General features: G+C 50.3%; 2 protein-coding genes across 2 annotated transcripts; both read right to left on the bottom strand.

Moving 5' to 3' along the window:
- Positions 1-3,399: 3,399 nt before the first annotated feature.
- LOC135290121 (inositol 1,4,5-trisphosphate receptor-interacting protein-like 1) lies at positions 3,400-4,965 on the bottom strand. Its single transcript, XM_064404006.1, has one exon. The coding sequence runs from the start codon at positions 4,963-4,965 to the stop codon at positions 3,400-3,402; it is 1,566 nt and encodes a 521-aa protein (XP_064260076.1).
- Positions 4,966-8,568: 3,603 nt separating this feature from the next.
- Positions 8,569-10,134, bottom strand: LOC135290120 (inositol 1,4,5-trisphosphate receptor-interacting protein-like 1). The gene has a single exon (XM_064404005.1). It carries the CDS (start codon positions 10,132-10,134, stop codon positions 8,569-8,571), a length of 1,566 nt encoding a protein of 521 aa, XP_064260075.1.
- Positions 10,135-12,896: the final 2,762 nt, after the last annotated feature.

The raw sequence follows: 12,896 nt of genomic DNA, 5'->3' as shown, positions 1-12,896 counted from the left end.
TGCCCTGCATGCAGAGGAGAAGCCAGCCCCAGGTGCAGCATTTCTGCCCCAGCCCTTGTTCCCAGCACAGCCTCCCCACCACGTCTGCACTCACCGCTTGCCAAGGCAAAGCAGGCCCAACGTGACCTGCCGGGACCTTTTTCAGCTGCCCCCCATTGTGACACGTCCCCCGTGATGTCACACGTGTCACAGCACTGGGAGAGATCAACGGGTCAGAAAGAAATGTCAGAAAGGGAAAAGCTCTGCCACAGTGTCCCAAAGCTGGGATTTCTTGCTCTGTAACCACCTTCTATAAAGCACCACCTTCCGTGACCAGAGTCTTGTTCTCTGCCAGGAATTGCCAGGGCATCTGGACAAACCCAATCATCTGGCAGCTGGAGAGGAGAGGAGAGGAGAGGAAAAACCCCAGAACTGCCCTATAAACAGGAAAAATGGAAGGGATATTTATGCTGAGTAAACCTGGCGAATCTCTTCAAAACCCTGTGGGATGCTGTGCAGAAGACTTCAGCCTGGAGACAAGTTGTGGGGAGGACGCAGCGTACCCAACTCCCATCCAGGACGCCCTGCAAGGCAATCCTTGCTATGAAAATGGAGCAAGAATGAGGAGATGATAGCAGGCCTTGGAGGGGGAAGTGTTCAGGTCCAAAGCTTGTTAGAGAGAGTGGTTTTCTCTGACAATCCATCCTGTGACTCCTTGATTGCAGCCACCACTTTGGAGGAAGGAGATTGTACTCTGCTCTCTGTAAAGAAGGGCTGCCTTACAGTGTGGATGTATGGATGGAAAGGGATGGAAAGCAGAACTTCATGGAAGGAGGGAGATAGATGGAGACACCATGTGAGGAGGAGGGTTATTCCAAAGCCAGATCCAGGCAGCCTCCATTTCTGCCCCCACCACCCTCTCCCCTCTTCCAGCCAATCCCTCCACAAGCAGCTTTCCCATGCAGCAGAGGACTCCAGCAGGAATGGACGCTCATGGGGAGGTGGCAGTGCAGGCAGACAGGGCCATGCTGGTTCTGCAGGCATCTTGAGCGGCGCGACAGAACACTAGGGTCAATAGGATGAGGGCACAGGGGTGGAGCAGGGGGAAGGGCCAATGGGATACATTGGATCTGCATGTCACAACAAGGCATGCTGCGAGAAGCCTTTTTCTGCACCCTAACAGGTGGTTATGGCTTGGGGGGTTTTCCCTCCAGGGGAGTACAGTGGAGGATTCTCTCCCTGCTGGCCCAGCAGCCTCCAGACCCCACCTCCCTCAGCCCTTCTTCATCAGACTTGTGCTCTTATAGAAACATTTCTGATAACAAGGACTAGCATTTGTGGACATCAATACCCTTGAAACTACATGCTAAAGGGCCCTTATTAATTAGTTCCTTGAGCTTCTTCTCCCACAACTCTGGGGAGTAGCTCCACAGACAGGTTTTTCCATAACACCTAAGATTTTTTACTCAAGCATTTCTTGATTACTGTGGCCAAGACAGCACAAATCACCATTTCACCCACAAGAGCATCTCTGTGGACAAACAACAGGTCTAGGAGGGCACTTTTCCTAGTGGCTCCCACAGTACCCATGGCAAAAAGCTATTTTCAATGTGGACTTCAGGACCTTTCTGGGCTTGTTCAGCTCTTCTCTAGGATGTCTCCATTTGCACCTGAGAAGTTGAGGTGCACCATGAGTATGACTTGGTGTGACTGATCAAGAGATTTCCTTTCATTGCCTATAGCATCATCCACCAGTGTCATCATCCTGGCTCCGTGACCCATCAGAGACTGGGTGGAGCTCACCGAGGGAATAGATCCTCTCAGAAAAGGCAGGGCAGGCAGTGTCCAAGTGGTAATGGCACTCTCTCTCACAAGCTCCCTGGCCAGGATCTCTTCAGCTACATCCATGAGAATGCTTTTACTCTAGAGGAAAGGTGTGGCAGCAATTCCCCCTGCCCATTGAGCAGTGCCTTCTCCATGTCCCGCATTCTCAGATCTGTGTCAGCTTTTCCTCAGGGAGTGTCTAAGGATGGCTAGCTTGTCCACGCAGACCCCAGTGGACACAAGGAGGAATATTAGCAATGCCTCTTGCATGGTCCCTGACCAGCTGGAGCTGCCAGCAAGAATTTCTGGGTCCATCTAAAAGGGTCACCCTGGCTGTGAGAGTATGAGAGGAAAGGGGGATGAAAGCCATCTTTGTAGCCACTGTAGTGTGACGACCCAGCCTTAAGGGGAAGGAAGCACCAAAGATTTGTAAATGCTTGTGATCAAAAGGAATAACAAAAGTCAGAGGGTCCACCAACAATCAGTAAAACTTTATCAACTACCTACACACTGGGCTTGGAAATCGATATTTTAGTCCCTGACCTACTATACAAGCACAAGTCAGTTAGTTTTGGATAAAGGGGTAAGATTAAAGGGAAGAGAGGAATTAAAGAGGGAGAGATGAATTAAATAAAGAAAGAAAAAGACAAAGAAGGAAAGAGAGCGAAAGAAAGAGTTCCAGATCCCAGATTCACAGTGTGGGACATTTACCACTACTATAGGCCTGGCTGAGATCAATAAAGTCTAGCACACTCCAGATTCTCAAAAAATGCATTTTATTGAAAAGAAAACAAAGCAGTTTCTGCTTTTCCATTCATAAATGTACTCTACTGTTACTATTACTATTTAAAAGTAATTACATACTCAACTCTTCAAATTTACTTTTTATCATGACATAATAACTAAATATTTCATAGCTTTGATATTATCTATATTATAATACTTTACTAGAACATATAATTTATAAAAATTATAGTATATAATAATTATACACTATATATATATATATATATGAAATTAACATCTAGATTCTTATATATGGCAAATTTCCGGTCAGCTCCAACAGCATTTTTCCAATGAAGATGGAACAAGGAGAGGCTCCATCCATTGGCTGATCCCGGGCCAGCAGTGTTAGTTTTTCCTTTTGGTCATTTTTGTCCAGTTTGTTTTTTCTTATTTCGGTCCCACATTCCCACTTCTTCCGTGCTCTAAATTCTGTCCCTTTTCAAAGGCCGGGAACAGCTCCATTTTGCAGGTCAGCTTTCGTGTTTTTGGCTCCGCATGTACGGTATGTCTTCTATTCATGTGCTTTTTCAGCACTGGCAGAGTTCACACGTAAGCCGGGGGCTAATGCCATCCTTTTCTTGGAAAATGAAGCTATAAAAGGAGGTAGAAAAAACTCTCCTGTAGCCCTTCGCTTGCTGACATGGCGGGACGTGTTGTGGGACCTTCGCCAGAGACTTGGCCTGCATCCTCTTCTCCTTGAAGCACCAAAGGAGGACTGCAAGGTGACTTTCTTCTGCCTGTAGTGCGGCTGATGCGAGCAGCACAAGCAGAGCTCTGGGCTCATAGCGATGACTCCTCCCCTTCATTCGGTCAATCCTCAGCCAGAAGGATTTTTTTGAACCAATTTTCGAGAATGTCATACTCATACAGCGCATGGGTGTGGGCATCCGGCTCCTGCTCCAGGTGGTGGAAGAGATTGTATGGCTCAGCCATTTTAACGTCTGTGGGTAACTTGATGTCCTGGGGAAAGGTTTCGTTGCCCACAATGAAGTGGTCGAGGCGTTTTTCTCGCAGACATAAGTACAGGTTGTACATGACAAGCACCATTCGTTCCAGGAGGTTCCTCCTGCGCCACGCTGAGACGGGTGAGATATGGAGCATATGCATAACAATGGTCTTCATGGTGTAGGTGGAAAAGCTGAAGCCCAGCGGAAGACGGGTGAAAAACTGGAGGCATTTGAGGTGCAGGCTGTCAGGGGGTGCCTGCCTGGCAAAGTGCTGGAAGAACTCAGCCTCTACTACAGCATAAGACTCGGGCCAGGTTGTGCTTGCTGTGTAGGCCTCTCTGGGCTGGCTGCACGCAAAGACGGCTGAGTCACCTCTCCGCACCCCGAAGAAGATGTCAATCCTGAAGCTTTCCTTGCTGTTGGTCACCTTGAGTTGGCAGCAGCGTGTGGAGGGCAGCAGCTTTAAATGCCAGTTGTGAGACTGAGGCAGAGCTGGCCAGACTGCTCTCACCAGCTGGTGGAACCAGCAGGCAGTTTTCTGCACATCGAGGTAGGAGCCGGTGCACAGGGTGTCCAGGAGGCTGGGATCCTGATTGCTCCTCAGCTCCTCCTCGGAGTGGTGCAGGAAGCACAGCATGTCCTCATCCTGCTGCTCCCTCCCTGGAGTGCAGGTGCACTCCAGCTGCACGCGGACACGGAAGTTCTTCACGTGCCTCTGCTCTTGACTCTCCAGCTCCAGGTGGAAGCTGTGGCCTCGGGGAGGAGTCATGGGGATGAGCACGGTGTAAACGACGTCCTGTTCACGGGGACTCCAGCCTTCAAAGGCACTGCCCACCCCGATGGCTCGTTGCAGGACTGGGTAGAAGCTGTTGGAGAGGATATGGCCAAAGCAAATTGTATAATTATCCATGAGCCGAGTTATCCATTCACAGCCTCTCTGCAGGTCCTGTACAGGCCACTGGATGCGCTGCATTACAACTCGTCCAACGCGATCGTCCGCATCATCATCTTCATCACTGACTTCATTTGCACCACCATTGATTTCTGCAATTGCAGCCGCATTGACATCTTCATTTCGGATATTGCCTTCTTCATTTGCCCCAGCGTTGCGCACTTCCGCTTCATTGGCACCACCGTTTCCTTCTTCAGCCTCCTCTCTCCTTTGGCTGCTTTTCCACCCGGTGAACCACAAGACCAAGACGAGGGTCAGGAACACAGCAACAGCAAAGTTCTGCAAGAGCTGCGCCTGCTTCGCCTGCTCCTGCATAAGCTGTTCCATCTCCTGCTCCAGATGAAGCCTCTCCCTTTCCAGGTGCTTTTCACGCGCTTCCATGCGCAGACGTGTTTCTGCATCCAAACCATCAGCCACAGGCTGTGGGTATTGGATGAGGCTTTTGAACACCACGAACAGGAATACCATGGGATCCATGGTCTGCAGGAGGAGGGAGAGAAGGCCGTGAGTGGGACGGGGATGCAGAGAACTACCGGCTGCTGAGGGGAGGATCCTCAGGGAGCTGGGCGCAGGAAGGACAGGCCCCACACAGACAGCCTGCAGGCAGCAAGGCCTGTCGCACTGCCCCAGCAGCTCCAGCTCCTGCCCTGTGGCCTGCCCAAGCTTCTCCTAGGAGGGGCTGTCCCTGCATGCAGAGGGAGAAGCCAGCCCCAGGTGCAGCATTTCTGCCCCAGCCCTTGTTCCCAGCACAGCCTCCCCACCACGTCTGCACTCACCGCTTGCCAAGGCAAAGCAGGCCCAACGTGACCTGCCGGGACCTTTTTCAGCTGCCCCCATTGTGACACGTCCCCCGTGATGTCACACGTGTCACAGCACTGGGAGAGATCAACGGGTCAGAAAGAAATGTCAGAAAGGGAAAAGCTCTGCCACAGTGTCCCAAAGCTGGGATTTCTTGCCCTGTAACCACCTTCTATAAAGCACCACCTTCCGTGACCAGAGTCTTGTTCTCTGCCAGGAATTGCCAGGGCATCTGGACAAACCCAATCATCTGGCAGCTGGAGAGGAGAGGAGAGGAGAGGAAAAACCCCAGAACTGCCCTATAAACAGGAAAAATGGAAGGGATATTTATGCTGAGTAAACCTGGCGAATCTCTTCAAAACCCTGTGGGATGCTGTGCAGAAGACTTCAGCCTGGAGACAAGTTGTGGGGAGGACGCAGCGTACCCAACTCCCATCCAGGACGCCCTGCAAGGCAATCCTTGCCATGAAAATGGAGCAAGAATGAGGAGATGATAGCAGGCCTTGGAGGGGGAAGTGTTCAGGTCCAAAGCTTGTTAGAGAGAGTGGTTTTCTCTGACAATCCATCCTGTGACTCCTTGATTGCAGCCACCACTTTGGAGGAAGGAGATTGTACTCTGCTCTCTGTAAAGAAGGGCTGCCTTACAGTGTGGATGTATGGATGGAAAGGGATGGAAAGCAGAACTTCATGGAAGGAGGGAGATAGATGGAGACACCATGTGAGGAGGAGGGTTATTCCAAAGCCAGATCCAGGCAGCCTCCATTTCTGCCCCCACCACCCTCTCCCTCTTCCAGCCAATCCCTCCACAAGCAGCTTTCCCATGCAGCAGAGGACTCCAGCAGGAATGGACGCTCATGGGGAGGTGGCAGTGCAGGCAGACAGGGCCATGCTGGTTCTGCAGGCATCTTGAGCGGCGCGACAGAACACTAGGGTCAATAGGATGAGGGCACAGGGGTGGAGCAGGGGGAAGGGCCAATGGGATACATTGGATCTGCATGTCACAACAAGGCATGCTGCGAGAAGCCTTTTTCTGCACCCTAACAGGTGGTTATGGCTTGGGGGGTTTTCCCTCCAGGGGAGTACAGTGGAGGGATTCTCTCCCTGCTGGCCCAGCAGCCTCCAGACCCCACCTCCCTCAGCCCTTCTTCATCAGACTTGTGCTCTTATAGAAACATTTCTGATAACAAGGACTAGCATTTGTGGACATCAATACCCTTGAAACTACATGCTAAAGGGCCCTTATTAATTAGTTCCTTGAGCTTCTTCTCCCACAACTCTGGGGAGTAGCTCCACAGACAGGTTTTTCCATAACACCTAAGATTTTTTACTCAAGCATTTCTTGATTACTGTGGCCAAGACAGCACAAATCACCATTTCACCCACAAGAGCATCTCTGTGGACAAACAACAGGTCTAGGAGGGCACTTTTCCTAGTGGCTCCCACAGTACCCATGGCAAAAAGCTATTTTCAATGTGGACTTCAGGACCTTTCTGGGCTTGTTCAGCTCTTCTCTAGGATGTCTCCATTTGCACCTGAGAAGTTGAGGTGCACCATGAGTATGACTTGGTGTGACTGATCAAGAGATTTCCTTTCATTGCCTATAGCATCATCCACCAGTGTCATCATCCTGGCTCCGTGACCCATCAGAGACTGGGTGGAGCTCACCGAGGGAATAGATCCTCTCAGAAAAGGCAGGGCAGGCAGTGTCCAAGTGGTAATGGCACTCTCTCTCACAAGCTCCCTGGCCAGGATCTCTTCAGCTACATCCATGAGAATGCTTTTACTCTAGAGGAAAGGTGTGGCAGCAATTCCCCCTGCCCATTGAGCAGTGCCTTCTCCATGTCCCGCATTCTCAGATCTGTGTCAGCTTTTCCTCAGGGAGTGTCTAAGGATGGCTAGCTTGTCCACGCAGACCCCAGTGGACACAAGGAGGAATATTAGCAATGCCTCTTGCATGGTCCCTGACCAGCTGGAGCTGCCAGCAAGAATTTCTGGGTCCATCTAAAAGGGTCACCCTGGCTGTGAGAGTATGAGAGGAAAGGGGGATGAAAGCCATCTTTGTAGCCACTGTAGTGTGACGACCCAGCCTTAAGGGGAAGGAAGCACCAAAGATTTGTAAATGCTTGTGATCAAAAGGAATAACAAAAGTCAGAGGGTCCACCAACAATCAGTAAAACTTTATCAACTACCTACACACTGGGCTTGGAAATCGATATTTTAGTCCCTGACCTACTATACAAGCACAAGTCAGTTAGTTTTGGATAAAGGGGTAAGATTAAAGGGAAGAGAGGAATTAAAGAGGGAGAGATGAATTAAATAAAGAAAGAAAAAGACAAAGAAGGAAAGAGAGCGAAAGAAAGAGTTCCAGATCCCAGATTCACAGTGTGGGACATTTACCACTACTATAGGCCTGGCTGAGATCAATAAAGTCTAGCACACTCCAGATTCTCAAAAAATGCATTTTATTGAAAAGAAAACAAAGCAGTTTCTGCTTTTCCATTCATAAATGTACTCTACTGTTACTATTACTATTTAAAAGTAATTACATACTCAACTCTTCAAATTTACTTTTTATCATGACATAATAACTAAATATTTCATAGCTTTGATATTATCTATATTATAATACTTTACTAGAACATATAATTTATAAAAATTATAGTATATAATAATTATACACTATATATATATATATATATGAAATTAACATCTAGATTCTTATATATGGCAAATTTCCGGTCAGCTCCAACAGCATTTTTCCAATGAAGATGGAACAAGGAGAGGCTCCATCCATTGGCTGATCCCGGGCCAGCAGTGTTAGTTTTTCCTTTTGGTCATTTTTGTCCAGTTTGTTTTTTCTTATTTCGGTCCCACATTCCCACTTCTTCCGTGCTCTAAATTCTGTCCCTTTTCAAAGGCCGGGAACAGCTCCATTTTGCAGGTCAGCTTTCGTGTTTTTGGCTCCGCATGTACGGTATGTCTTCTATTCATGTGCTTTTTCAGCACTGGCAGAGTTCACACGTAAGCCGGGGGCTAATGCCATCCTTTTCTTGGAAAATGAAGCTATAAAAGGAGGTAGAAAAAACTCTCCTGTAGCCCTTCGCTTGCTGACATGGCGGGACGTGTTGTGGGACCTTCGCCAGAGACTTGGCATGCATCCTCTTCTCCTTGAAGCACCAAAGGAGGACTGCAAGGTGACTTTCTTCTGCCTGTAGTGCGGCTGATGCGAGCAGCACAAGCAGAGCTCTGGGCTCATAGCGATGACTCCTCCCCTTCATTCGGTCAATCCTCAGCCAGAAGGATTTTTTTGAACCAATTTTCCAGAATGTCATACTCATACAGCGCATGGGTGTGGGCATCCGGCTCCTGCTCCAGGTGGTGGAAGAGATTGTATGGCTCAGCCATTTTAACGTCTGTGGGTAACTTGATGTCCTGGGGAAAGGTTTCGTTGCCCACAATGAAGTGGTCGAGGCGTTTTTCTCGCAGACATAAGTACAGGTTGTACATGACAAGCACCATTCGTTCCAGGAGGTTCCTCCTGCGCCACGCTGAGACGGGTGAGATATGGAGCATATGCATAACAATGGTCTTCATGGTGTAGGTGGAAAAGCTGAAGCCCAGCGGAAGACGGGTGAAAAACTGGAGGCATTTGAGGTGCAGGCTGTCAGGGGGTGCCTGCCTGGCAAAGTGCTGGAAGAACTCAGCCTCTACTACAGCATAAGACTCGGGCCAGGTTGTGCTTGCTGTGTAGGCCTCTCTGGGCTGGCTGCACGCAAAGACGGCTGAGTCACCTCTCCGCACCCCGAAGAAGATGTCAATCCTGAAGCTTTCCTTGCTGTTGGTCACCTTGAGTTGGCAGCAGCGTGTGGAGGGCAGCAGCTTTAAATGCCAGTTGTGAGACTGAGGCAGAGCTGGCCAGACTGCTCTCACCAGCTGGTGGAACCAGCAGGCAGTTTTCTGCACATCGAGGTAGGAGCCGGTGCACAGGGTGTCCAGGAGGCTGGGATCCTGATTGCTCCTCAGCTCCTCCTCGGAGTGGTGCAGGAAGCACAGCATGTCCTCATCCTGCTGCTCCCTCCCTGGAGTGCAGGTGCACTCCAGCTGCACGCGGACACGGAAGTTCTTCACGTGCCTCTGCTCTTGACTCTCCAGCTCCAGGTGGAAGCTGTGGCCTCGGGGAGGAGTCATGGGGATGAGCACGGTGTAAACGACGTCCTGTTCACGGGGACTCCAGCCTTCAAAGGCACTGCCCACCCCGATGGCTCGTTGCAGGACTGGGTAGAAGCTGTTGGAGAGGATATGGCCAAAGCAAATTGTATAATTATCCATGAGCCGAGTTATCCATTCACAGCCTCTCTGCAGGTCCTGTACAGGCCACTGGATGCGCTGCATTACAACTCGTCCAACGCGATCGTCCGCATCATCATCTTCATCACTGACTTCATTTGCACCACCATTGATTTCTGCAATTGCAGCCGCATTGACACCTTCATTTCGGATATTGCCTTCTTCATTTGCCCCAGCGTTGCGCACTTCCGCTTCATTGGCACCACCGTTTCCTTCTTCAGCCTCCTCTCTCCTTTGGCTGCTTTTCCACCCGGTGAACCACAAGACCAAGACGAGGGTCAGGAACACAGCAACAGCAAAGTTCTGCAAGAGCTGCGCCTGCTTCGCCTGCTCCTGCATAAGCTGTTCCATCTCCTGCTCCAGATGAAGCCTCTCCCTTTCCAGGTGCTTTTCACGCGCTTCCATGCGCAGACGTGTTTCTGCATCCAAACCATCAGCCACAGGCTGTGGGTATTGGATGAGGCTTTTGAACACCACGAACAGGAATACCATGGGATCCATGGTCTGCAGGAGGAGGGAGAGAAGGCCGTGAGTGGGACGGGGATGCAGAGAACTACCGGCTGCTGAGGGGAGGATCCTCAGGGAGCTGGGCGCAGGAAGGACAGGCCCCACACAGACAGCCTGCAGGCAGCAAGGCCTGTCGCACTGCCCCAGCAGCTCCAGCTCCTGCCCTGTGGCCTGCCCAAGCTTCTCCTAGGAGGGGCTGGCCCTGCATGCAGAGGGAGAAGCCAGCCCCAGGTGCAGCATTTCTGCCCCAGCCCTTGTTCCCAGCACAGCCTCCCCACCACGTCTGCACTCACCGCTTGCCAAGGCAAAGCAGGCCCAACGTGACCTGCCGGGACCTTTTTCAGCTGCCCCCATTGTGACACGTCCCCCGTGATGTCACACGTGTCACAGCACTGGGAGAGATCAACGGGTCAGAAAGAAATGTCAGAAAGGGAAAAGCTCTGCCACAGTGTCCCAAAGCTGGGATTTCTTGCTCTGTAACCACCTTCTATAAAGCACCACCTTCCGTGACCAGAGTCTTGTTCTCTGCCAGGAATTGTCAGGGCATCTGGACAAACCCAATCATCTGGCAGCTGGAGAGGAGAGGAGAGGAGAGGAAAAACCCCAGAACTGCCCTATAAACAGGAAAAATGGAAGGGATATTTATGCTGAGTAAACCTGGCGAATCTCTTCAAAACCCTGTGGGATGCTGTGCAGAAGACTTCAGCCTGGAGACAAGTTGTGGGGAGGACGCAGCGTACCCAACTCCCATCCAGGACGCCCTGCAAGGCAATCCTTGCTATGAAAATGGAGCAAGAATGAGGAGATGATAGCAGGCCTTGGAGGGGGAAGTGTTCAGGTCCAAAGCTTGTTAGAGAGAGTGGTTTTCTCTGACAATCCATCCTGTGACTCCTTGATTGCAGCCACCACTTTGGAGGAAGGAGATTGTACTCTGCTCTCTGTAAAGAAGGGCTGCCTTACAGTGTGGATGTATGGATGGAAAGGGATGGAAAGCAGAACTTCATGGAAGGAGGGAGATAGATGGAGACACCATGTGAGGAGGAGGGTTATTCCAAAGCCAGATCCAGGCAGCCTCCATTTCTGCCCCCACCACCCTCTCCCTCTTCCAGCCAATCCCTCCACAAGCAGCTTTCCCATGCAGCAGAGGACTCCAGCAGGAATGGACGCTCATGGGGAGGTGGCAGTGCAGGCAGACAGGGCCATGCTGGTTCTGCAGGCATCTTGAGCGGCGCGACAGAACACTAGGGTCAATAGGATGAGGGCACAGGGGTGGAGCAGGGGGAAGGGCCAATGGGATACATTGGATCTGCATGTCACAACAAGGCATGCTGCGAGAAGCCTTTTTCTGCACCCTAACAGGTGGTTATGGCTTGGGGGGTTTTCCCTCCAGGGGAGTACAGTGGAGGGATTCTCTCCCTGCTGGCCCAGCAGCCTCCAGACCCCACCTCCCTCAGCCCTTCTTCATCAGACTTGTGCTCTTATAGAAACATTTCTGATAACAAGGACTAGCATTTGTGGACATCAATACCCTTGAAACTACATGCTAAAGGGCCCTTATTAATTAGTTCCTTGAGCTTCTTCTCCCACAACTCTGGGGAGTAGCTCCACAGACAGGTTTTTCCATAACACCTAAGATTTTTTACTCAAGCATTTCTTGATTACTGTGGCCAAGACAGCACAAATCACCATTTCACCCACAAGAGCATCTCTGTGGACAAACAACAGGTCTAGGAGGGCACTTTTCCTAGTGGCTCCCACAGTACCCATGGCAAAAAGCTATTTTCAATGTGGACTTCAGGACCTTTCTGGGCTTGTTCAGCTCTTCTCTAGGATGTCTCCATTTGCACCTGAGAAGTTGAGGTGCACCATGAGTATGACTTGGTGTGACTGATCAAGAGATTTCCTTTCATTGCCTATAGCATCATCCACCAGTGTCATCATCCTGGCTCCGTGACCCATCAGAGACTGGGTGGAGCTCACCGAGGGAATAGATCCTCTCAGAAAAGGCAGGGCAGGCAGTGTCCAAGTGGTAATGGCACTCTCTCTCACAAGCTCCCTGGCCAGGATCTCTTCAGCTACATCCATGAGAATGCTTTTACTCTAGAGGAAAGGTGTGGCAGCAATTCCCCCTGCCCATTGAGCAGTGCCTTCTCCATGTCCCGCATTCTCAGATCTGTGTCAGCTTTTCCTCAGGGAGTGTCTAAGGATGGCTAGCTTGTCCACGCAGACCCCAGTGGACACAAGGAGGAATATTAGCAATGCCTCTTGCATGGTCCCTGACCAGCTGGAGCTGCCAGCAAGAATTTCTGGGTCCATCTAAAAGGGTCACCCTGGCTGTGAGAGTATGAGAGGAAAGGGGGATGAAAGCCATCTTTGTAGCCACTGTAGTGTGACGACCCAGCCTTAAGGGGAAGGAAGCACCAAAGATTTGTAAATGCTTGTGATCAAAAGGAATAACAAAAGTCAGAGGGTCCACCAACAATCAGTAAAACTTTATCAACTACCTACACACTGGGCTTGGAAATCGATATTTTAGTCCCTGACCTACTATACAAGCACAAGTCAGTTAGTTTTGGATAAAGGGGTAAGATTAAAGGGAAGAGAGGAATTAAAGAGGGAGAGATGAATTAAATAAAGAAAGAAAAAGACAAAGAAGGAAAGAGAGCGAAAGAAAGAGTTCCAGATCCCAGATTCACAGTGTGGGACATTTACCACTACTATAGGCCTGGCTGAGATCAATAAAGTCTAGCACACTC

The sequence above is a fragment of the Passer domesticus genome, chromosome Z (assembly GCF_036417665.1).
Source record: "Passer domesticus isolate bPasDom1 chromosome Z, bPasDom1.hap1, whole genome shotgun sequence".
In the NCBI taxonomy this organism is placed as follows: domain Eukaryota; kingdom Metazoa; phylum Chordata; class Aves; order Passeriformes; family Passeridae; genus Passer; species Passer domesticus.
Note: the sequence above shows the minus strand (reverse complement) of the source record. Positions and strands in the feature narration are given on the sequence as shown.

What these genes read in the sequence shown, in the direction of transcription:
- LOC135290120 (XM_064404005.1), bottom strand. Translation starts at nt 10,134, where the DNA reads ATGGATCCCATGGTATTCCTGTTCGTGGTGTTCAAAAGCCTCATCCAA.
- LOC135290121 (XM_064404006.1), bottom strand. Translation starts at nt 4,965, where the DNA reads ATGGATCCCATGGTATTCCTGTTCGTGGTGTTCAAAAGCCTCATCCAA.